Genomic DNA, 27,418 nt, shown 5'->3' on the forward strand with positions numbered 1-27,418 from the left:
TATATAGATACATTAATAATCTCAGAAACTACATTTATCAATGTGATAAAGTTCTTATACTTGCATTATAATTACCATTGACTTTTTATTGTAGTAAAATAGCCATAAAATAAAATTTATTTTAATAATTTCAGGTATATAATTCAATGGCATTAAGTATATTTGCAGTGTGGTGCAATCATCACCATCATCCACATTTTCATTATCCCTAACAGAAACTCTGTGTTTATTAAGCAATAATGCCTCATTCCACACTTCTTTGCAGCCCCTGGTATCTTTATTCTACTCTCTGCCTTTATGAATTGACTTACACTAGGTACTTCATATAAGTGTAATCATTTGTCCTTTTGTATCTGGCTTATTTCACTTAGCCTAGTGTTTCCAAGGTTCATCCATGTTGTAGCAGGTGTCAGCGGTCATGCTTTACCTTTGGCTTCTTGATTATTTAATAGTAATTCCAAACCTGTGGGGTTCTTTGAAGATCTAAGAAATTTAATGTAAGGGGTATGTCTGACTCACAATTTGAGAGTGAATAATATTCCTCCACAGTATTGTCCATAGTGTCATACACTTATGTCCAGATTAGCCACAATTCTAGTTTGCTTCTCTTTTTGCCATTTTCTCCTTCAAATTCCAGCAATCTCAAGTGCTTTCCAATGTCCCAGCTTTGTTTTACTTTCTACTATCTTGTCCACTTGAAGTCAAGAAACCAGAAAAGTGTTCTGTGAAGCTTAAGTATGCAAAACTGTCATGAGAGGCATCACTAAGAATGCTTATAATGTCATTTTGTGTAACCCTCTTTAATTAAATATGTATTCACGTGGGAATAATCTCTGAAATTATTATGTATTATTGGGCAAGGCTTATTCTATAAGAAAATAATAATAAAAAGTAGATACCTTAACTACTTACACATTTCCTACATTTTGAAAAATAGATTTAATTTTAACTCACTATCCATCACTTCTAGCCAGTGCTTTCATGTGAACAATTTCTGAACAGGTTTCTGTATAACATTATTTTGCCAAACTTATCCATATCTAACAAACAATGTTCTAAATCACTGATTTTATCACTTACTGGAATAACTACAGTGTCACTTTTTCAGTACAGCTTTTTAAACCCTAAATGCTTTTTATATGGCTTTAGTTATGGTACCATATAATTCAGCATTGCCTAAACTTGGAATTGATAGAGAATGAACTAAAAGTTTAAAAAGAGTTTTATAGTTTTTTTATATCAATTGGAAATTTTGTGTGACGTTTTAGCAACAACAGTTATGCTCATATTAATCTCATCCAGCATAAGGTACACATAATTAAGAAGAGGCAATTTCAAGAGAAAATAAAGATTTAAGCCTCCTCAAGGGTATACTGTTTTCACCATGCTTTACTTTCATTAAAAAGTGACTTTTTGGATCCATTTCATTCATAGTAAAAGAAATCCACTCCTCAGAGCATGTCCTTTTTTTGAGTTCCCAGTCCTCTGGGTGAAGATGAAGATGAAGAAAAAGAAGTAAAAGAATATGCCCTGTACTACACCTAATAATGATAGCAACACTACAATTATAAGCACTATGGGCTGAAACCAAAGTTTTTTCCAGAAATACTTCATTTAATGCTCACATGACCTTCTTGAGGGAAGTAATTACATCCCCATTTTAGAGATTAGAAAAGTAATTTTTGGAAAGGAAAAGTAATTTCCCCCTAATCAATCAGTCTGTACATTAAAGACCTACTATTTCAATCTAAGGTTATCTGACCCTTCACTAATTCTTTTCATTGCTTCATGAAAATGATTTACTGTATATGAAATCATTATTGGATTCAAGTATGGTTTGTTTATTATGATGACATAAATCAACATTTGCTATCAGATATCTGCCTTTAATATCCAGATTTTCCTTAGGACTACATTGTGTATATTTGGAAGTATATTTTGTATACCACAACTGAACAATATAATGTATTGAATAGTCCCTATCTGCATGCTGACATAAAAGCATTCTGCATTTATTGCTACAGTCAAAGAGTTACTCAGTTTTTTTTCTGGCCTTTCATTTAATTTATGCCAACTCTGTATTCACTTATATCTTAAAAGAAATAGGAAAATCTCAATATATTTGACAGTTTTGTGGCATGTACTGCAGAAGGGTTCTTAACAGCTTGTCAATAGAATTCAGTATTATTTGATAATCAATAGAAAATAAGAAGGAAGTTAACTTCCTTCTTATATTCATGGCCATTTTTGAATATCACTATGATGCCTAGTGTAATAGCCTTCTGATTTACTCTATGTATTTAAAATCCAAGGTTTTATTTTTCTTTGACTACTTCAAATTCTTAGATACTTTCTCCACAATATTACTGTGTACTACTCTAAAAAAATGCATGGCAATCACTCAACCTTATTAAAACAAATTTTATTTTACATGCTCTTTCAAGATGATCATTCTTCTTGAAATCTTATTTGCCTCCTGGAAACTGTGACAATATCATTTGATGGATATGGAACACTGTTAAGAGTTCTTCATAGAGACTAAGCTATTCTTCCATGTAGGGAAATCGTTAGGAGTAAATGTTATTTGGAGGTATAAGATTGGGGCTTATATGTCTGTCAAATGGAATGGCCATCACACATCATCCAGCAGCCTTTGCTTTTTATGATCTTCCTTATTTCTCCTGCTATTCATCAAGGAAAGGCCATTTCCTTGTCAGTTTTCCCCTAAGACTGTTATATCAGAAAAGGGGAATTTAGTTGCTTCCATATTTACTTTCTCCTAGGAGCCACTCAGAAAATTGGTAATATATTTTCTATTAGCTTAACTGCTTTATCATATTTAGAAAAATGGTAAAACTAAGGAATTAATATATTCTCTATCTCTCTTACTGCGTTTCACTAGCTAGATCTTAGCAGTATAGATTTTTCTACAAGTCTTTATGGAGAATATTTAAAATAAGCATAATACACTAAGTATCTGAAGCTAAACTTACCCATTATGACCATCATTCTTTGCCTTTCCACAGGAACAAATAGTTGTAAATATACAACTATTGAAACTATTTGAAAATCACAAATAACATTTAAAGAAATCTCTTAGGCATATTTCCCTGAAATTAAATGGAAAGAGTCTGTACTCCACTAATGAATGACAAGAAGCAGGTTGACTGACATAAAATTAAATTCTCAGTGTTTCTCTGTATAACTGTGTAAACAATATGATCTGCTGTTTTTTTTTTTTTTTTTTTTGAGTAGGTTCATCGTTTTTACCTGAAAGTTTTAGTTTATGTAGTTTTTCCCACTAGAAAATATGGGTGTAATAATAAAAATATACACCTAAGAAGAAGTCTTTCCACAAAATAATCTTACATTGTTATAAAATTGCTTGGGACTAATCCAAACCTGTATCATTTAAACCTAGCAAAAAGAATCAAAATTCAAATATCAAATTTAAACCAAGCTTAGTCTACAACTAATTAAAGAGGATCCAAATAAAAATATTAAATTATAGGAGCCTCTGGCTTACATACAAAAGACCAAATTACAATAGAGAAGATAAATGTGGAACTTGATATCTACCTTTGAATTTATTACACATTTTCTTCATTAAAATGTATAAATGGCATCTACATATATTCAGTTGAATATTTGCAAAATGTGTAGAGTTTAAGGAATAAAGCAGGCATAATTAAATCAGGGTGTAATTTTTATTTTTTAACGTTAATATTTTCTTTTCTGGTAGTCGAACAAAAATCTGGATATATCAATTAATGCATCAAACAACTTTAATCTCAACATTACGTGGTCTGTCGGTTCAACAGGTAAAAAAATGTTGATATCATATCTCTTTTACGTGTGTTCCTATCTGGAAGTTGTTCTAACATGATCTACTGTTAATTAAATAAATGAAGTTTAAAAAATATATGCCATAATTATTTTGCTGTTACTGATAAAAATAATAAGTAGAAAAATGAATAGAGCTTCATTATTTTGTTAACTTTCTCCTTTATTCAATTAAAATTAGATTGGTAACAAATACTAGACACTAAATTAAATTTTTAAATGGCAGTGTTATAAAATGTGATTTTAATTTAGATAAATTGTTTCTTTAATGACTAAAGAGACTGAAATTTCCCTGTAATCCCAGCACTTTGGGAGGCCGACGCGGGCGGATCACGAGGTCAGGAGATCGAGACCATCCTGGCTAACACAGTGAAACCCCATCTCTACTAAAAAAAATTACAAAAAAACTAGCCGGGCGAGGTGGCGGGCGCCTGTAGTCCCAGCTACTCGGGAGGCTGAGGCAGGAGAATGGCGTAACCTGGGAGGTGGAGCTTGCAGTGAGCCGAGATCCGGCCACTGCACTCCAGCCTGGGCGACAGAGCGAGACTCTGTCTCAAAAAAAAAAAAAAAGAGAGACTGAAATTCAATTGTTTGATTTGCTACTGAAACTATAAATTTTAATTATTAACCTTAATATTTATATAAAACAATGAAATTCTTCTGTGCGTGCTGATTAAAGTAAACATCTATTATTGTCAAGTTTAGAAAATATAATCCCTCTTGTCAGCTTCAGTGCTCAGAGGAGTTAAAAAACTGATACATAATATGTGTTTCATAATAAGGTTAGTAAATTTAAATTACTGGCTTAAAAAGTATATCTGAGAAGCTATTCAAATTTTTATGTTGAATTATGAAATGTATTCTTACCTTAATTTTATTTTTACTTTTATTCTAAAAATTTTATCAGCATCTGTTTTCTATATCAAAGGTATACTGTTGAATAGATGTGCTGGAAATTGTTTCCTTTTTATAGAAAATTTATGAATTCTTAGAAATTTATATTTGACTTCTGAAAATTAAGTCATTATGCTATTTTAATATGTAGAATATTAATTCAAGAATTAAGAGATCTTTTGCAATTCCAGAACTTATATATTACATTCAAAAATGAAAATTCAGGCAAATAGGCATTTTGTTACTATTAGTGCCAAACATACAGTAAAATGTTGGCACTGTAGGTTTCATTAGGGAAAAAATTCATAATAACCTGTCTGGTTAATTTGAAAGTTATTTCTGACCAGTAAAAAACTGTAAGGGTTTAAAAATGTGTCTACAAAAATATCTATAATACATTTCTAATCACTTTAGAACAATAATTTTAGTATGCAAGAAATCACATGTTCTTTCAGATTCCCAGTCCAAATCTCAGAAATTTTTATTTATCAGATTTGGAGATGAAGTCATGGAATCTGCATTTTATAAAAGCACATAAGGTGATTATGTGATAAGTGGTTAGTTAATTCAATTGCGCAGTATACTAATTCTACTTATTTTTACTATTCATTAAAGTGAAAGTTTGCTAAGATTGTTGGAAATGCTTTGTTCTATTTTACTAACTTCAGTAAATATTTACTGAGGACTCAATATGTGTTTAACTAATTGAGCATTTAGCTCATGTTTTAAATTATGGCCTCCACCCAATTTATTTAAAGCAGTGATGGTTCAATTTGTGGTAAGACAAATAAATTGATTTTTTTCCCATTTTTAAATTGGATTGAGACACACGAAAATATGGTCTGATTTCTTTTGAAATGCTCTGTAGCATTGTAAACAGAATGAGCTCGGTTTCTAGAGCCACATATACCTGAGTTCCAAAGAAGAGTTTACTGCTTAGTAGCTATAAACTTGGGGCAAGTGCTTTAATCTTTCTGAGGCTCAGGTTGAAATCTGAAAAATGGAGGTGATAATACTTCTGGGATATTATTGGTTTTAAAAAAGAATATAAAGTCTCTAAGCCAGTGCCTAGTACATAGCACTTAATCAGTGGTAGCATTTTTAAAAATAATTTTTATACTAAATTTATTTCCATTATATTTATGGCAAACTGATTTTCTTTAATTCAAAATTATAAGCATGAGTATGTTTTGATAATTGTATTTTTATAAGAGCAATTATAAAAAACTAAGTATAATATGCATGTTTAAATTCATAAAGATATTTCCTAATATTAATTATTTAAATTATTTACATTTTAGCTGGAACAATATCTGGGGAAGAGACTCCTATAGTTTCCAAGAATAATATAAAGGAATACAGAGATAGTTTTTCCTATGAAAAATTTAACTTTAGAAGCAATCCTAACATTACATTCTATGTGTACGTCAGCAACTTTTCCTGGCCTATTAAAATACAGGTAAGTGTTAAGAGTATTTACTTCTAATGACCATTATATCATTAAGAAAAGAATGATGATTTTGTCCAAAGCAATGATATTTATACATTTCTTGACTAATACAAAAACATGTATTGACCTTTGATAAATAAAGGTCTGCGAATGTCTGTGATGATGAATTTCTCCAAAAAACCCTCATGGAACCAACAAACGCTATACTTAAAATTTTCAATGATTATTATATACTAAGCAGTGCATCCAACTGAAATATTTTGATTTTCTGATTAATTCTATACTTTAACTGAGGGTTCAATAAATACTGTTCTCATATAACCCCACTTGAAATTATTTTCTGTGTTTGAGTAATCTTCTTTTTACTTTAGCATATTCTGCAAATAATCTGATCTTTCATTAAAGATTTTGAGTTAGCAGTATTTAAGTTACCTCTTTAAGTAATTACCTCTCATCATTAATTTCCTAATCTATACTATATATGTGTTTTACTTTTCATTTTTGTTATGGTTAGAGGTAGGCTACTGAAGACTTCAGATTTACTGCTAGGAAAGAATTGGAATATTCTTTCTATCTTGTAGTCAAGGTTTGTGTTCTTAATTTATGTTTTCATGAAAGAAAACCTATCTATTGGGATGTTGGGATTTGTTCATTCCTTTACAACTGATTGATTAGATTGAATTTACATTAGTTATTTGAATAGCTTATATATATCAATCCTTGTTCATGGCCTTTATGTTTTAAAAATCTTTTAAATATTTTCAGATCATCTCTTCCCTATATATTAGTAAATTACAGCATATGCTCTGTAACAAGAATTGTTTCCAGGTTTTATTTATATCAATTTCTATGTGATTTGTGGAAAGAATGAGTGATTTTAAAAATAATATGTTTACTGGAAAATTTTTTTATTTTTATTTTTAAGGTTGATGTAACACTTAAATTATGGTAATTATTCAACTGTTCAAGAAATATGAGTATAAATTACTATTCAGTACATGTTTGAGAATTAATTTGAGAAATTTACTTCTTCATTGTATAGTGATTTAGAAGATGATATAGTCAGAAAAATGCCATAAATATTTGTTTTTAAAATTTTAACGTTGAGGATGTATAATTTTATTTCCTAAGATTCATAGATAAATATTTATCAAATTTCACTTCATTTATTCACTTATGATTGAAATGGAAAAGGGTTCATCTATAGAACTTACTAATTAGTTATTAAAATTGACATGGTTATATTTTAAATTGCTTCCTGTCCTTTACTTCTTGTTTATATAATTTTGAAAAAACCATTACATAGTTATTTTAGAATGTTCTTGAATACTTAATGGATAGGAATTAACTTTCTACATTGGGTTTTTTTGAGAACTTACTCTTCTGGAAGCGAAATCAAAATTTGTGTAATGAGGTTGAAATACTCCACTCTCTCAAAATAATACAGCGTGGAAAATAATTGAGATGAACAAGATACATAGTCCTAATTTCTCCTCTTTATTAAACTCATTATATTATGCCTAAGGAATATGTTATATTAAAGCATAGAAGTATTAATATATGTGTTTGTTTATAAGACTATAATAAACTTTAAATTACAATATTAAACAAAACACAGTAAAATTATTTTAATTATGATTTTAAATACTGGCAGCCATCATTGTACTCCCTTTCAGTAAGTTCGTAAGTTTTTTGGATTCCACCTATAAGTGATATCATGCAATATTTGTCTTTTTGTGACTGACTTGTTTATTTAGCATAATGTCCTTCAGTTTCTTCTGTATTGTCACAAATAGCAAGATTTTCTACTTTTTAAAGGCTGAATAATATTCCGTTGTTATGTGTGTGTATGTATGCATATAAATATATACATATTATGTATATGAAACACATAGATATAAATCACAATTTCTTTATGCTTTCATCTATCCATGGACACACAGCTTTTCTATATCTTGGCTATTGGAAATAATGTTGCAAAGAATGTGAGAGTGCAGCTATATCTCTGAGATACTGATTTCATTTACTTTGAACATATCCCCAGTAGTGGGATTGCTGGATCATTGGTAGTTTTCTTTTTAATTTTTTGGGGAATCTTCATACAGCTTTACATAATGGCTATACCAGTTTACATTCCACCAATTGTGTGTAAGAATTTCCCTTGCTCCACATCCATTCTAACATTTGTTATCTTTTGTATTTTTGATAATGGCCATCATAACAGCTGTGAGGTGATATGTCATTGTGGTTTTGATTTGCATATCTTTGATGATTAGCAATGCTGAGCACCATTTCATATGCCTGTTGGTCATTTGTATGTCTTCTTTGGAGAAATGTGTAATCAGGTCCTTTGCCCATTTTTTATATTAGGTTTTTGTTTTCTTGCTATTGAGTTTCATGAGTTTCTTACATATTTTGGATGTTAACTTCTTATTGAATACATCATTTGCAAATATTTTGTTTTCTATTCTGTAGGTTGCCTTTTTAGTTTGTTGTTTCCTTTGCTGTGCAAGGAAGCTTTATTTTAGTTGGATGCAGTCCCACTTGTTTATATTTGCTTTTGTTGCCTCCACTTTTGGTATTATATCCAAAAAAAATGATTGATAAGGCCAATGTCAAGGAGTTTAGTCCCTTTATTCTGTTTAGGATTTTTATAATTACAGGTCTTTTATTTACATCTTTAATCCATTTTGAGTTGATTTTTGTATATGGTATAAAGTAAGAATCCAATTTCATCTTCTGCATATAGATATCCCAGTGTTACCAATACCATTTATTGAAGAGACTGTGTTTCCCTCACTGTTTATTCCTGGCACTGAGTCAAAGATCAGTTGACCCTGTCTATGGGTTTATTTCTAGGCTCTCTATTCTGCTCCACTGGTATTAGAGTATTTTTATGCCAGCAACTTCCTGTTTTGATTACTATAGGTTCATTATATAGTTTGAAATCAGTAAGTATGATGCCTCCAGCTTTGTTCTTCTTTCACAAAATTTCTTCGACAATTTGCAGTCTTTTGTGGTTCTTTTTGAATTTTAGAATTTTTTCTATTTCTGTGAAAAATGTCATTGGAATTTTGATAGCAATTGTATTGACTCTGTAGAACACTTTGGGTAGTGTGGCCATTTAAACAATGTTAATTCTTCCAATCAATGAACATAGGATATTTTTCCATTTATTTTTGATGTTTTCAATTTCTTTCATAAAATTACTTTATAATTTTCAGTGTACAGGCCTTTCATTTCCTTGGTTAAACTTATTCTTAAGTATTTTATTCTTTTTGTTGCTCTTGTAAATATGATTGTTTACTTAACTTCTGATTTGGAGAATTCATTGTTAATGTATAGAATTGCAACAGATTTTGTATGTTGATTTTGTATCCTGCAACTTTACTGAGTTTTTATTTTTTTAACAGTTTACTGATGGAGTGTCTAGGGTTTCTTGTGTATGAGAACATGTCTCTGCAAACAGAGACAGGTTTTCTTCTTCTTTTCCAATTTGGATGCCTTTTATTTTTCCTCGTCTAATTGCTTTATCTAGGACTACTAGTCCTATGTTGAATAGAAGTAGTGAAACTGGGCATTCTTTTTTCTTTCCTAAAATTAGAGGAAAAGCCTTCTGCATCTTGCCATTGTGTAGGATGTTAGCTATTAGCTTGTTGTGTATGTTCTTTATTGTGTTGACATACATTCTACTTAAACCTAATTTGTTGGAAGTTTTTATCATGAAACAGTGTTAAACTTTGTCAAATGCTTTTTCAGCATCTATTGAGATGATTATATAATTTTTGTCCTTCATTCTGTTAATGTGGTATATCACATTTTGATTCACATATGTTGAGCCATCCATGCATTCCTGGGATAAATCCCACTTGATCATGTTTTATGATACTTATAATGTACTGTTGAATCAAATGTAGTTGGCTAGCATTTTGTTGAGGATATTTGCATTTATGTTCATCAAGGACATTGGCCTATAATTTTTCTTTTTTTTCCATCTTCCCTATGGTAAGCTGTGGTACAATAGTATTCATTTTTATTTATTTGTTTGTTTTCCCTCTTACTGTTACTATTTTATTTATTTTTTAAAGAACAGGATACAGCATTATTAACTATAGTCACCATGTTCTACAATAGAAATTTTCAATTTAATCCACCTATTTAACTAAAATTTTGTGTCCTTTTACCAATATCTCTGAAATGGCATTGATTTTCTTTTCTTGTAGTCTCCTTGTCTGACTTAGGTGTCAGGGAAATGCTGGCCTTACAGCCTAAGTTTGGAAGTGTTCACTCTACTTCATCTTTTCAGAAGAGTTTGAGATGACTTGGTGTTAATGCTTTAAATGTTTGTTAGAATTCACCAGTAAAGCCATCTATTCCTGGGCTTTTCTTTGTTGGAAAGCTTTTTATAACTGATTTAATCATCTTAAGTTATTTTTGGTGTGATCAAGTTTTCTATTTTTACCTGATTCAGTCTTGGCAAGTTGTAGTTTTCTAGGAATTTATTCATTTTTTTCTAAGTTATATAATTTTTTGGCATACAATTCCCTACAGTCATTTCTTATGACCTTTTGGTATCTATGATGTCAGTTGTAATGTGTCCTTACATATTTATAATTTGTTTAAGTCATGTCTCTTTTTTCTTTGTTAGTCCTGTGCAAGGTTTGTCAATTTTTAAAATTGTTTTAAAAACCAACTGCTTGTTTACCTTTTCTATTGTTTTTCTATTCTGTATTTCATTTATTTCTGCCATGATCTTTATTATTTCCTTCCTTCTGCTAACTTTGGGCTTCATGGTTTAACAGTTCTATTGCCGTTTATTGTAAGGTAGATCTAGTGGTCATGAACTTCTTCAGCCTTATCAGTTTTTATGTCTCCTTCATTTCTGAAGGGCAGTATTGCCAGGTAAGGTATTCTTGGTTGGCAGTACTTTTCTTTCAGCACTTTAAATATATCGTCTCACTCCTCACCTGTGAGGTTTCTGCTGAGAAATCTGTTGATATCCTTAGAAGTATTATCTTACATGCGATGGGTCACCTTTATCTTCTGCAATTTTCTTTTTGAGTTTTTACTATCGGATTATGATGTGTCTTAGTGAAGTCCTTTTTAGATTTAATCAGTTTAGTGATGTTCAGCTTCATGGATCTAGTCATCTGTATTTCTCATCAGATTTGGGAAGTTTTGAGCCATTATTTTCAAGTTAATAGATGCCTCGAGTTTAGGGACTGTTGTGGGTGAAATAGAGCATGGAAGGGAGATATAGAGGTTTTTAAGAGTATCACCAGGGATCTTGGTGGTGTTAGGATTCTTCAGTGTCTTGAGTCTGGTGGTGGATGCATACATTTTTAAAGCATCCACTAAGTAAAATCAAGTGCTATATAAACACAAAGTAATTATGGACAGTTTTCAGCACTTTTTTTTTTTAACAAGAAAAAAGCAAACACATTTTATTAGTTTTCCATGAATGTGGAGATCTTTTTTTTTTTTTTTTTTTTTTTTGTCATTCTACTGGGTTTTTTTTTAATTATTATTATTATACTTTAAGTTCTAGGGTACATGTGCATAACGTGCAGGTTTGTTGCATATGTATACTTGTGCCATGTTGGTGTGCTGCACCCATCAACTCGTCAGCACCCATCAACTCGTCTTTTACATCAGGTATAACTCCCAATGCAATCCCTCCCCACATCCCCCTCCCCATAATAGGCCCCGGTGTGTGATACTCCCCTTCCCGAGTCCAAGTGATCTCATTGTTCAGTTCCCACCTATGAGTGAGAATATGCGGTGTTTGGTTTTCTGTTCTTGCGATAGTTTGCTGAGAATGATGGTTTCCAGCTGCATCCATGTCCCTACAAAGGACACAAACTCATCCTTAAAGAACTGTTTATTTTGTAATTATTCAAAAAGGGCTATTTTAGAAATTCTTGATTGTATCCCCAAATTTAAATTTCATTGTTTATCATTGCATGCAGCACATTTTCATAAACAATGAAATTTAAATTTGGGGATACAATCAAGAATTTCTAAAATAGCCCTTTTTAAATAATTATAAAATAAACAGTTCTTTAATACCCTGCTATCAAAGTGTAGACTGACTAACCAAAGGCTTTGACATCACCCAGGAGCATGTCAGAAAAGTAGAATTTTAGCCCTGTTGCCACTCAGTGAGAACCTTCATTTTACCCAAATTTCCCCAGTGATAATGTGCACAGATGCTTGCAAATCATTTTTTAATAGAGAAACAGCACCACCAAAATCACTCCATTTCCTTAATTTGGGAACTATCTATAGTGTTTTCAGTTATCTCTGTGAAGATATAAAATTGCTTGGAATTTGAGGATTGGCTTAAATTACGGTTCACAGCGTAACTAAATGAAATATTTAGTGTTCTTTTTCCACTTGCATCTAGATTAGTAGAGATATGATGTTTTTATTTTTTTTCATTTTAATGAGTTTTGGAGATGATTGAAATTAGTTAATATCATAGTGAATAATCCTTGTCTTATTAAACTATTTTAATTATGCACTTTGCATCACTGTACATTAAAAAGCTTTCTTTTTTCCATTCTGTACATCAAAAATAGAAGATAATTTTAAGCAGAATTAAAGAGTCTTCGCCCTTAATAGGAGCACCAATTTCTATATACAATAATTTGTAGTGAAAGAGAACAGAAAACAGAATCTAAGTATTATTAGAGACCAATTGTAAAATTCTAGAATATTTACATCTTTTTCAGTTACTGTCATGAAATGCTGCTATTATTTATATGCATTATGTAATGTATTTTGAAAATTAGGCAGCTAATATGTAGCAAAACACCTTTAAACTATACTTATCAGTTTGTCAGTTATGATATCAGTAATGATGTTCTAGTTGTTATCAATGGAAGTAATCCAGTGTCAATTGATTACTTCTTAATTCTTATAGTATTTAATTCTCCGTAGCATATCTCACTGATTTCTTTTCTCCATTTGGGATAATTGTTTCTTCAATTTCTGTTGTATTTTTCTTTCCCATATTTGTGGTTTCAATCAAGTTATTCATTCCTCTGAGCTTCAATTACCCAATCCATAAAATGAGGATTCCTAATAATACTTAATTATAGGGTTATTGTGATGATAATGTGAGATAGTTATGTGAAACAAAACTGTACCTATTACATTGTAATAATTGTTCTAAATTGTAAATAGATGATCATCATTTTCTTTTTCTTCATCATCACCATCAACATCATTGGTTTTTAAGATAGTTGTTTTTTTTTAATCCTCTTATCATTTACCTCACCTGTTTAAAACCTTTGGTGATTTCCCATAATATTTAAGATAAATTTATTCCTTTATCTTTTATTTATCTATATTAGGTTGTTTGCTTCAACCTTTGGAAATCACCAAAGGTTTTAAACAGGTGAGGTAAATGATCCTCATTTTATGGAGACAAAATATTTAGTTTAATTCACTCTTGTTTTACATCTTTCTATGGTGAGAGTTTAAATCGTTGATTTTAGAACTTTTCTTTTTTCTGATATACACTCTACAGCTATAAATTGACCTCTATGCACTGCTTTGACCACATTTTACACATTTTGGTATGTTGTATTTTCATTTTTATTTAGTCCAAAATATTTCCTAATTTTCCCTGTGATATTTTTTGATGCATAAGTTATTCTAAAATGTGTTATTTAATTCTCATATACTTAGGGATATTTCAGGGGTCTCCTTTTTATTAACTTCCAATGTAGCTTTCTCTATGGTCAGAGAAAAACTATGGTTTTAATCCTTTATAATTTTATTAAGGCTTGTTTTTGGCATATTTTTTGTTTTGCGGAAAATCCATGTGCCTAAAAAGCAAAATGCCTTCTGCTCTTGTTATTCTTTTAATGTCAGTTGGATATTTATTTGATTGTTATTCCATGTTGAGATTATTGCTGATTTTCTTTCTACTTTTTCTATCAATTACTGAGAATATTTTGGAAATTTCCAACTATTTTTGGTGATATGTTTCTTTTTTGTAATATTGTCAGATTTTCTTCTTGTTTTTTGAAATTGTAGTAGTTTGTGCATATACATTTACAGAAAAGGTCCCTTTACTGACCCCTTTATTTTTATGAAATGTTCTTTTTTGTCTTTATTAAATCTATATACCAAACTACTTTCTGCTCTCCAAATATATGTCTTCTCTCATTGATTTCTTTTTGCTGGTTATTTTTACATTCTGTATTTTTTTTCTTTCAAATGACCTTTCTGGCCTTAACCTTATTTTCAACTCTTGCTTAGCCTTTGTCTAATTGTGAATATAACCTCCCTTATACCTAACTACTAGAAATTACTCTTTTCTTACAACTGGCATATTCTTCAGCTTATCATAGTTTATTTATATTTATTGTTTCCACTTATTTATCCCCTATTAGCCCTTAAACTCCTTTACAGAAGAAACTATATATATATATATATATTTTGTATTTTTAGTACTTAGCTGAGGTAGCTAAAGGAATAGTTTTTAAATTAAGAGATGAGTAGTATATTTCTCTGGAGAAAGGAATGTACAGATAAAATATGCTTTCTTATACTCTTAAAAAAGTTTAACTTGCAGTGTAGTTTATTAGTACAATAAGAGATTTCTCCCTTATATTTACAAAAGTCACATAGGTTTCTTATTCAATAATAACCCAAATTCTTTCTTTTCCCAAAATGAAATTTTATAGTAAGTTGTTTTGTTAGTTAATATTTTTTTATAAGAAACAGCAATTGTGCATGACTAACAAACAGAAGGAAATGTATTCTTAGCATAAGGTGTTGCTAACAATATGAAAGGGAAGAATAAATTATCAGGTTTTCAATAAGCAGAAAGCTTTCGTTCCAGCAGTTTTCACCTGTGTGCATTAGTTAACATTCTTAACTGGGCATGCCTGCTGTATTGAATGAAATCTCGTGATTTCTCCAACCCATCCTATAAATATTCACTCAAGATCTAAAATCTTAAGTGAATGAATCCAACTGGCAAATTTAGGACACCTGTCTAACTTCCTCCTTACCCATAATGGTGCAAGAAAAAAAAATTGTCCTGGAAAGTAGTTTTTAGGCTTCTATGCTAGAAGATATGGGACTTGGATTCACAACCCCAATAAGGAAAAAATCTGAAGAAATAATTCTTTGTTTGGTCAGGAGATATTTGGTGATCAAAAGTCAACAAATACTTGTTATCATGGATAACCTTGATAGAAGCATATTAATATCTAATAAATAAGAATATCTTTCTGAAATCAGTGTTTCCTTATTCTAGGGAAATAATGCACACTTGACTATAAAATAATGTAATATTAAAGAAAGAAGGCTTCAGTTATTGTGATTTTTAAAAATATGCAATTAATCTGCTGCAAAGTGAATTATATGTAACATTTTCATCAATGCCAGTTCTAATGTAGATATTCTTATCTTGATTCCAGGTTACAATTGTTTGCCTTCTCATTGTCAGTAAGCAGTAGGTATTAAGAACACGGGTTCTAAGTCAGACTACTACCTCAATTTGAAATTCTTAAATTACAAGTGATATGATTGAGAGGAAGGTTTTTGTTTTTTAAGTCACAGTCTTTCCATTTCTTCCTTTGTCAAATGGGAGATGATAATATTGCCTACCTTTATTAGTTTCTCCTGCTGTGTAGCAAGTTATCACAAGCTTATTAGGTTAAAACAAGAACTATTTATTATTTTATAGTGTCTGTTGTTCAGGAATCTGGGCATGAATTAACTGCCCTGTGTTAAACCCTGTCCTCAGGGTTTCACAAGGCTGAAATTATGGTCTGTTGAGGTACCAACTTGTCTGAGGCAGAAGGACTTCTTCCAAGGTCACTAGTTGTTGGCAGAGTTCAGTGCATTGAAGTTGTAGGTCTCAGGTTATTCTAGTTACTGTTAGCCAGGGGCTCTTAGCCCCTAGAAGATGGCCACTGTTCCCTGCCACATGGCCCTCTCTACAATATGACACTGTACTTCTTTTAGGCCAGTTATACAATCTCTTTTCCTTTAAATCTCTTTGTTCAGTCTGTTTTAACTGATAAAATTCAACAATCATAGGAGTGACCATTCTACCACCTTTCGCATATAATGTAACCTAATCAAGGGAGTGAATTTTCCATTGTATTCACAGATTCCACCTTAATTTAAGGGAAAGGCTTTATCATATATGGGGTCATATCATATATGACAACCCCATCAAAAAGTGGGGAAAGTATATGAACAGACATTTCTCAAAAGAAGACATTCATACAGCCAACAGACACATAAAAAAATGCTCATCGTCACTGGCCATCAGAGAGATGCAAATCAAAACCACAATGAGATACCATCTCACACCAGTTAGAATGGCAATCATTCAAAAGTCAGGAAACAACAGGTGTTGGAGAGCATGTGGAGAAACAGGAACACTTTTACACTGTTGGTGGGATTGTAAACTAGTTCATCCATTATGGAAAACAGTATGGCAATTCCTCAAGGATCTAGAACTAGATGTACCATATGACCCAGCCATCCCACTACTGGGTATATACCCAAAGGATTATAAATCATGCTGCTATAAAGACACATGCACACGTATGTTTATTGCGGCACTATTCACAATAGCAAAGACTTGGAATCAACCCAAATGTCCATCTGTGACAGACTGGATTAAGAAAATGTGGCACATATACACCATGGAATGCTATGCAGCCATAAAAAAGGATGAGTTTGCCTCCTTTGTAGGGACACGGATGCAGCTGGAAACCATCATTCTTAGCAAACTATCACAAGAACAGAAAACCAAACACCGCATGTTCTCACTCATAGGTGAGAACTGAACAATAAGATCACTTGGACTCGGGAAGGCAAACATCACACACGGGGGCCTATCATGGGGAGGGGGGAGGGAGGAGGGATTGCATTGGGAGTTATACCTGATGTAAATGATGAAGTGATGGGTGCTGATGAGTTGATGGGTGCAGCACACCAAGATGGCACAAGTATACATATGTAACAAACCTGAACGCTATGCCCATGTACCCTAGAACTTAAAGTATAATAATAAAAAAAAAGAAATGTGTATATGTTTATCTTTCGAATTAGGGTAAGAAATGGAAAGTTATTTAAAGTAATATGAAAATACAGTAAAGATATTGACTGAAATAATAGTAGTAGAGTTTTATCAAAATAGTTCTTTTTATATAAAATAAATTTTCTTACAATTTATATTATCAAATATGTTTTCACTCCTACTCTCTACCTCCTGTCCTTTCCTCTGTAAACCCTTTAGATTTTAATTTTATTTTTATTAATTTATTATTTTGTAAAACATTTTAGTGTGAATTACATGCCAATCAAGCAATTATTATGGTATAAAGACTGCATGTGGGTAAAGACAGTGATAAAAACTGTTTAATTAAAAGGCAAGTTTTATCTTCTCAGTCTAGTAGCATCATTGTTGCCAAAATTCACTGGTTCTGTTTTTCTTTATAATTATATAGATGTTTGAGGAATAAATATCTTTGTTAAGGATTTTTATCATTTTTTTCTTAATACTATACCAAGTTTTTGGTAACTAATTAGAAGTTTTTTCATTTACTATTCCCAAATTGTATGTGTTGTAAACGTTTCTTCTAGTACCATAGTCTTTTATATCTGAATGGAATTCTAGAAATCAAGACATGTTTTAAAATGTCAAATGCATAATATATTTACTAGAGTAGGAAATTTTAAGTTGGCAGGTATTTGTAGAGAATTAATCAGACATTAATTTAACCATTGAGATCTTCTACCATTTAAACATATTATTTGATTAATTTATGTACTTTTGAAAGCTGTTTTGATCTAATGTAAATCAAACAAAAGTTTTCTTCATTGTCTTCAAACTTCAATAGAGTGTTTTATGTTTTAGTTTGCCAATCTCTTTAGCATTTAAATATCCTTAAGATCCTTTAGTAATTCTAATTGTAAATGTGAGACATATAGCAGTGTTATGTGATAAATGTTTCAGTAATATAGTAATTAAACAGGGAAAAAGCCTTTTTGTTTTGAAATGCTGGGAATCATGCCATTGAGTTCATTTGCATGTTTGTAATATGAGATTTTATTTTGGTAGCACTTGTTCTTCATGATTTATAATGCCATACAATTAAATCTTGACAATAAACAATAGAAAAAAATTACTACTATAGCGGTTGTGCTAATAACTTCAAGAAAAGTGTATTGAACTTCACTACTTTGTATTCGCCTACAATGGTGCTGTTCATCAACATTTATATATCACAGTTTAAATTAAATTAAATTGACTCTAAATTACCTGTTTCTGAGCAAACTGGTTTTGACAATTCACTGTTATGTCAATCTGCAAAGTGATGTCATAATGTAGATTAGATTTTTTTTAATGAGAATGATGCTGGGAATTATTTTTCAATTTGCAATTCTAATTTCCATTCTGTACTGGTTAATTTCCTTACTAATATTGGTTAAGTTATACAGAAGAAAATCGAAAAAGGAATGAATCCTAATGCTGATGTCTATAAAATTTTATCACAAGTAAATTAGCATTTTCAACATAGATGAGTCATTTGAACACACACACACACATGAAACAGAAAACTACTGGTGAAGTAGGTATTAAAGAGGATGTTTTAACTTATACATATGATTTGAAAAGTAAGGCTATCATAAATATGTGCTGATGAAGTTGCCCTTGTATATATATATTTTTCAAATTGAGGACACTTAGAATAATTACATTGCTATTTGTGGTTCTTGTCTTTTAAATTGTTATATGCTTCAATAAGTTATCGTATATATTTTCAAATATACTTTTTTCTTTTCTAAAAAAGTTTCAGTTCTTTTTGTCATTAAACCAACCAAGGTGACATAAATTCAAAAGGTAGTATTAGAAATTGTTAATTTTATCAGTTAAAGATATATTAACTATACTAATTAGAAATATAAATATGGGCCGGGCGCGGTGGCTCAAGCCTGTAATCCCACCACTTTGGGAGGCCAAGACGGGTGGATCACAAGGTCAGGAGATCGAGACCATCCTGGCTAACACAGTGAAACCCCGTCTCTACTAAAAAATACAAAAAACTAGCCAGGTGAGGTGGCAGGCGCCTGTAGTCCCAGCTACTCGGGAGGCTGAGGCAGGAGAATGGCGTAAACCCGGGAGGCGGAGCTTGCAGTGAGATGAGATCTGGCCACTGCACTACAGCCTGGGCCACAGAGCAAGACTCTGTCTCAAAAAAAAACAAAGAAATATAAATGTGAATGATATAACAAATATGTAAGAAACACATATAGAGGAGAATGGAAGATTTTCTAATAGCTATAAAATAATAGTGGCTATGGTAGTTACAAGTGTTCAGAAAATTCACACAAGGAAGATATATTACATTTACACTACGTTAACAGAATTGAGTAGTGAAACCAGAGACCATATTGCCCACAAAGCTGAAAACATTTACTGTCTGGTTCTTTACAGAAAAAGTTCCTTGACTTTTTATCTAAAATGCTCTTATCTACTGCCTTATCCAGAGCTATCTTTACAAGCAATAAAATTGTTTGAATTAGGTGAGATGGTATAAGTGTAACATCTGCTTTTTTGAGAAAATTTCATATGACAAACATTTTCAACTTTTCCAGTGGTAAAATAAATTTGAGTAAAGAAGATTTTTATTTCTTTAAATTATTAATTTTTAAAAAGTCATTAATTATATTTTGAAATCTAATGAAACTCTCTTCTAAAAATTTTAATGCAGTTTTGTTAAATATTCATAATAATCCCATAGATATTTTTAGATGGTTGCCCTCGTAATATAATATTCTTTTCTAAACTACCCTGGTTTTTATATAACATACTGTAAACAATTTTAGTTTTAATATAATAATCATTAATATGTTTTATACTATGAGAATTTTTTCAGATCATATACTTCCATAGTCTGTTACTGGAAATTTGGAGTTATCTTTGTTTTAAAAAACAACAAGATGATGAATATCTTTGTGTGCATTTTATTTTGGAAAATTATTTCTTTTGCACATATGTCCCCAAATTAAATTATTGGGTTAAAGTATATAAACAAATTTGTGATTGGATATTATTCACTAGGCATTATTCAAAGTATTTTACATGTTTTAGTGCTGTTATTCCTAACTTATAAAATATTTTTATTATCTAAATTTTTATAAATGAACAAAATAACTTGTTCAATTTCATACAGTACGCAATTGAATTGAGATATGAGACTGGTAAATTTGACACCGGATTCCATTCTACAACTATTAACTCACACTTGCTTTATTTTACTATAATTTTATTAGTATTAATATTAAGGCTAACATTTTTCCATTTCTAAAATATTTACTGAGAAGAATTTATAAACAAACTTGTATTTATAATCTTATGTTGTATTTATATCTCAGGACAACTTCCTGAGGATATTTTATTTTAGCTCTAGAGACTCTTCCATTTTAAACCCAAACTGCAAGTGTGTAAAAGTTAGTCATTTGAAAAAAATATAGCTATACTTGATTTGTTTGCAATTACAATTAAATATTACCTCTTGAGGTTTGTAAAGAACTTCTAATTCAGAAATTTAAAAAAGAATGACTTAATTTTTGGCAAAGATATTAAAGTATGAGTATTATATTTTGGGTTTGATTTGTGAACTACTGCATACCTTTAAGAATTCATCAGTATCCATAATCTCAGAAAGCAGTATGTTTACAATAATGGATCAAATAAAATATTAATATAATTGTACTTCTACTTCTACTCTGGACTCTAGTTTCATATTGTTATGTAATGTTACCAGAATCCCTAAATAAATATTGAATTAATACAGAATAGAGGATTACATCAATTCTTTAAATATTGTCTTACAAATGAATATTCAGCACACAGTGGGTTCTATGTAGAAAGATGTAGGTTGAAATTTAGAATTTTTACTAATGTGTTTATTTTTGTAATTGCTCTACAAGAGTTGCTCATTCAAATGGCAAAGTAAATGACTATATAAGATAATGTAAATTGTAGTAGTTTTGAAATTTCCATGTTCTCTTAACTTTTATGTAATTTGATAAAAATGTTTATTAATAGATTTGTAATACTGAATCATATATTTCTCCTTATTTGTACATTGATGATTGGATAAACAAATATAATAATTTTAATTATTTACGTAGTAATGAATTTCTTCATTAATAAGCATTTATTGAGTTATTCACTTTGCGTAGTCTCATAAATTATAGTAAAAACACATATAAAAATTGAATTAATAAAGTTTGAATCTGTCCCAAGAATTAGAGCTTTATTTAAGAATCATACTTTGTTGCCTCATATAGGAAGCTCAGAGAAGTGTAAAGTAGAATCCAAAATGTTTACAAAAACAGACTTTATTCAGTACTGAATATTGTTAGTAACTAAAATTTAGGCATAAAAGAAGTTAGTGGTGAAGGTCTTAGATGTTCTTTGTTTTAGCATATACCCAGATGTTGAGTAATTTGTTTACATATTCTTAGGTTCCCAGTTCTATACTAACTATAAGTTAAGAAAGAGTAAGGGATAATCTGTTTGCTAATAAAAGAGCATATATTTTATTAGTTAAGTAAATACAATGGTATATTTTAACATTTCTGGACAGTTTTGCTTTTCCTAAAACATTTCGGTCCTATCAAATTATAAATGAAAATTATTATTTATAATTATTAATTTACTAACCCCAGTGCTAATGGAAAAAGAAACTCATTGCATGTTGATCTCCTATAAAAAGACATCTGGGGGGGTGGAGCAAGATGGCCTAATAGGAACAGCTCCAGTCTCCAGCTCCCAGCGCGAGCGACACAGAAGTCCAGTGATTTCTGCATTTTCAACTGAGGTACTGGGGTCATCTCACTAGGGAGTGCCGGACAATCAGTGCTGGTCAGCTGCTGCACCCCGACCAGCGAGAGCTGAAGCAGGGCGAGGCATCGCCTCACCTGGGAAGCGCAAGGGGGAAGGGAATCCCTTTTCCTAGCCAGGAGAACTGAGACACACAACACCTGGAAAATTGGGTAACTCCCACCCAAATACTACGCTTTAAGCAAACGGGCACACCAGGAGATTATACCCACACCTGGCCGGGAGGGTCCCATGGCCACGGAGCCTCCCTCATTGCTAGCACAGCAGTCTGCGATCTAACTGCAAGGCAGCAGCGAGGCTGGGGGAGGGGCGCCCACCATTGCTGAGGCTTAAGTAGGTAAACAAAGCCGCTGGGAAGCTGGAACTGGGTGGAGCTCACAGCAGCTCAAGGAAACCTGCCTGTCTCTGTAGACTCCACCTCTGGGGACAGGGTACAGCTAAATAACAACAACAAAAAATCCAGCAGACACCTGTGCAGACGCAAACGACTCTGTCTGACAGCTTAGAAGAGAGCAGTGGATCTCCCAACACGGAGGTTGAGATCTGAGAAGGGCAGACTGCCTGCTCAAGTGGGTCCCTGACCCCTGAGTAGCCTAAGTGGGAGACATCCCCCACCAGGGGCAGTCTGACACCCCACACCTCACAGGGTGGAGTACACCCCTGAGAGGAAGCTTCCAAAGTAAGAATCAGACAGGTACACTCGCTGTTCAGCAATATTCTATCTTCTGCAACCTCTGCTGCTGATACCCAGGCAAACAGGGTCTGGAGTGGACCTCAAGCAATCTCCAACAGACCTACAGCTGAGGATCCTGACTATTAGAAGGAAAACTATTAAACAGGAAGGATACCTATACCAAAACCCCATCAGTACATCACCATCATCAAAGACCAGAGGCAGATAAAACCACAAAGATGGGGGAAAAGCAGGGCAGAAAAGCTGGAAATTCAAAAAATAAGAGCACATCTCCCCCTGCAAAGGAGCGCAGCCCATCGCCAGCAACGGATCAAAGCTGGTCAGAGAATGACTTTGACGAGATGAGAGAAGAAGGCTTCAGTCCATCAAACTTCTCAGAGCTAAAGGATGAATTACGTACCCAGCACAAAGAAACTAAAAATCTTGAAAAAAGAGTGAAAGAATTGACAGCTAGAATAATTAATGCAGAGAAGGTCATAAACGAAATGACAGAGATGAAAACCATGACACGAGAAATACGTAACAAATGCACAAGCTTCAGTAACCAACTCGATCAACTGGAAGAAAGAGTATCAGCGATTGAGGATCAAATGAATGAAATGAAGCGAGAAGAGAAACCCAAAGAAAAAAGAAGAAAAAGAAATGAACAAAGCCTGCAAGAAGTATGGGATTATGTAAAAAGACCAAATCTATGTCTGATTGGGGTGCCTGAAAGTGAGGGGGAAAATGGAACCAAGTTGGAAAACACTCTTCAGGATATCATCCAGGAGAACTTCCCCAACCTAGGAGGGCAGGCCAACATTCAAATTCAGGAAATACAGAGAATGCCACAAAAATACTCCTCCAGAAGAGCAACTCCAAGACACATAATTGCCAGATTCACCAAAGTTGAAATGAAGGAAAGAATCTTAAGGGCAGCCAGAGAGAAAGGTCAGGTTACCCACAAAGGGAAGCCCATCAGACTAACAGCAGATCTCTCGGCAGAAACTCTACAAGCCAGAAGAGAGTGGGGACCAATATTCAACATTCTTAAAGAAAAGAATTTTAAACCCAGAATTTCATATCCAGCCAAACTAAGTTTCATAAGTGAAGGAGAAATAAAATCCTTTACAGATAAGCAAATGCTTAGAGATTTTGTCACCACCAGGCCTGCCTTACAAGAGACCCTGAAGGAAGCCCTAAACATGGAAAGGAACAGCCGGTACCAGCCATTGCAAAAACATGCCAAAATGTAAAGACCATCAAGGCTAGGAAGAAACTGCATCAACTAACGAGCAAAATAACCAGGTAATATCATAATGGCAGGATCAAGGTCACACAAAACAATATTAACCTTAAATGTAAATGGACTAAATGCTCCAATTAAAAGACACAGACTGGCAAACTGGATAAAGAGTCAAGACACATCAGTCTGCTGTATTCAGGAGACCCATCTCACATGCAGAGACATACATAGGCTCAAAATAAAGGGATGGAGGAAGATCTACCAAGCAAATGGAGAACAAAAAAAAGCAGGGGTTGCAATCCTAGTCTCTGATAAAACAGACTTTAAACCATCAAAGATCAAAAGAGACAAAGAAGGCCATTACATAATGGTAAAGGGATCAATTCAACAGGAAGAGCTAACTATCCTAAATATATATGCACCCAATACAGGAGCACCCAGATTCATAAAGCAAGTCCTTAGAGACTTACAAAGAGACTTAGACTCCCATACAATAATAATGGGAGACTTCAACACTCCGCTGTCAACATTAGACAGATCAACGAGACAGAAAGTTAACAAGGATATCCAGGAATTGAACTCATCTCTGCACCAAGCGGACCTAATAGACATCTATAGAACTCTCCACCCCAAATCAACAGAATATACATTCTTCTCAGCACCACATCGCACTTATTCCAAAATTGACCACATAATTGGAAGTAAAGCACTCCTCAGCAAATGTACAAGAACAGAAATTATAACAAACTGTCTCTCAGACCACAGTGCAATCAAACTAGAACTCAGGACTAAGAACCTCACTCAAAACTGCTCAACTACATGGAAACTGAACAACCTGCTCCTGAATGACTACTGGGTACATAACGAAATGAAGGCAGAAATAAAGATGTTCTTTGAAACCAATGAGAACAAAGATACAACATACCAGAATCTCTGGGACACATTTAAAGCAGTGTGTAGAGGGAAATTTATAGCACTAAATGCCCACAAGAGAAAGCAGGAAAGATCTAAAATTGACACTCTAACATCACAATTAAAGGAAGTAGAGTGGCAAGAGCAAACACATTCAAAAGCTAGCAGAAGGCAAGAAATAACTAAGATCAGAGCAGAACTGAAGGAGATAGAGACACAAAAAACCCTCCAAAAAATCAATGAATCCAGGAGTTGGTTTTTTGAAAAGATCAACAAAATTGACAGACCGCTAGCAAGACTAATAAAGAAGAAAAGAGAGAGGAATCAAATAGACGCAATAAAAAATGATAAAGGGGATATCACCACCAACCCCACAGAAATACAAACTACCATCAGAGAATACTATAAATACCTCTACACAAATCAACTAGAAAATCTAGGAGAAATGGATAATTTCCTGGACACTTACACTCTTCCAAGAATAAACCAGGAAGAAGTTGAATCCTTGAATAGACCAATAGCAGGCTCTGAAATTGAGGCAATAATTAATAGCCTACCAACCAAAAAAACTCCAGGACCAGATGGATTCACAGCTGAATTCTACCAGAGGTATAAGGAAGAGCTGGTACCATTCCTTCTGAAACTATTCCAATCAATAGAAAAAGAGGGACCTCCCTAACTCATTTTATGAGGCCAACATCATCCTGATACCAAAGCCTGGCAGAGACACAACAAAAAAAGGAAATTTTAGACCAATATCCCTGATGAACATCGATGCAAAAGTATCCTCAATAAAATACTGGCAAACCGGATTCAGCAGCACATCAAAAAGCTTATCCACCATGATCAAGTGGGCTTCATCCCTGGGATGCAAGGCTGGATCAACACTCGCAAATCAATAAACGTAATTCAGCATATAAACAGAACCAAAGACAAGAACCACATGATTATCTCAATAGATGCAGACAAGGCTTTTGACAAAATTCAACAGCCCTTCATGCTAAAAACGCTCAATAAATTCGGTATTGATGGAACGTACCTCAAAATAATAAGAGCTATTTATGACAAACCCACAGCTAATATCATACTGAATGGGCAAAAACTGGAAAAATTCCCTTTGAAAACTGGCACAAGACAGGGATGCCCTCTCTCACCACTCCTATTCAACATAGTGTTGGAAGTTCTGGCTAGGGCAATCAGGCAAGAGAAAGAAATCAAGGGTATCCAGTTAGGAAAAGAAGAAGTCAAATTGTCCCTGTTTGCAGATGACATGATTGTATATTTGAAAACCCCATTGTCTCAGCCCAAAATCTCCTTAAGCTGATAAGCAACTTCAGCAAAGTCTCAGGATACAAAATTAATGTGCAAAAATCACAAGCATTCTTATACACCAGTAACAGACAAACAGAGAGCCAAATCAGGAATGAACTTCCATTCACAATTGTTTCAAAGAGAATAAAATACCTAGGAATCCAACTTACAAGGGATGTAAAGGACCTCTTCAAGGAGAACTACAAACCACTGCTCAGTGAAATCAAAGAGGACACAAACAAATGGAAGAACATACCATGCTCATGGATAGGAAGAATCAATATTGTGAAAATGGCCATAGTGCCCAAGGTTATTTATAGATTCAATGCCATCCCCATCAAGCTACCAATGAGTTTCTTCACAGAATTGGAAAAAACTGCTTTAAAGTTCATATGGAACCAAAAAAGAGCCCGCATTGCCAAGAGAATCCTAAGTCAATGGACAAAGCTGGAGGCGTCACGCTACCAGACTTTATACTACAAGGCTACAGTAACCAAAACAGCATGATACTGGTACCAAAACAGAGATATAGACCAATGGAACAGAACAGAGTCCTCAGAAATGATACCACACATCTACAGCCATCTGATCTTTGACAAACCTTAGAGAAACAAGAAATGGGGAAAGGATTCCCTATTTAATAAATGGTGCTGGGAAAATTGGCTAGCCATAAGTAGAAAGCTGAAACTGGATCCTTTCCTTACTCCTTATACGAAAATTAATTCAAGATGGACTAGAGACTTAAATGTTAGACCTAATACCATAAAAACCCTAGAAGAAAACCTAGGTAATACCATTCAGGACAGAGGCATGGGCAAGGACTTCATGTCTAAAACACCAAAAGCAACGGCAGCAAAAGCCTAAATTGACAAATGGGATCTAATTAAACTAAAGAGCTTCTGCACAGCAAAAGAAACTACCATCAGAGTGAACAGGCAACCTACAGAATGGGAGAAAATTTTTGCAGTCTACTCATCTGACAAAGGGCTAATATCCAGAACCTGCAAAGAACTGAAACAAATTTACAAGAAAAAAACAAACAACCCCATCAAAAAGTGGGCAAAGGATATGAACAGACATTTCTCAAAAGAAGACATGCATACAGCCAACAGACACATGAAAAAATGCTCATCATCACTTGCCATCAGAGAAATGCAAATCAAAACCACAATGAGATACCATCTCACACCA

General features: G+C 32.8%; 1 protein-coding gene across 1 annotated transcript in view; it reads left to right on the forward strand.

The window, feature by feature from the left end:
- The window catches only part of ATRNL1 (attractin like 1), an 845,855-nt gene that overhangs the window by 364,119 nt on the left and 454,318 nt on the right, over positions 1-27,418 (forward strand). The window contains exons 23-24 of the mRNA XM_030941431.1: positions 3,743-3,821; positions 6,039-6,196. Of these exons, the coding sequence (XP_030797291.1) occupies positions 3,743-3,821; positions 6,039-6,196 (237 nt within the window). The remainder of the gene's footprint in view (positions 1-3,742; positions 3,822-6,038; positions 6,197-27,418) is intronic.

The sequence above is a fragment of the Rhinopithecus roxellana genome, chromosome 11, assembly GCF_007565055.1.
Source record: "Rhinopithecus roxellana isolate Shanxi Qingling chromosome 11, ASM756505v1, whole genome shotgun sequence".
Lineage (NCBI taxonomy): Eukaryota > Metazoa > Chordata > Mammalia > Primates > Cercopithecidae > Rhinopithecus > Rhinopithecus roxellana.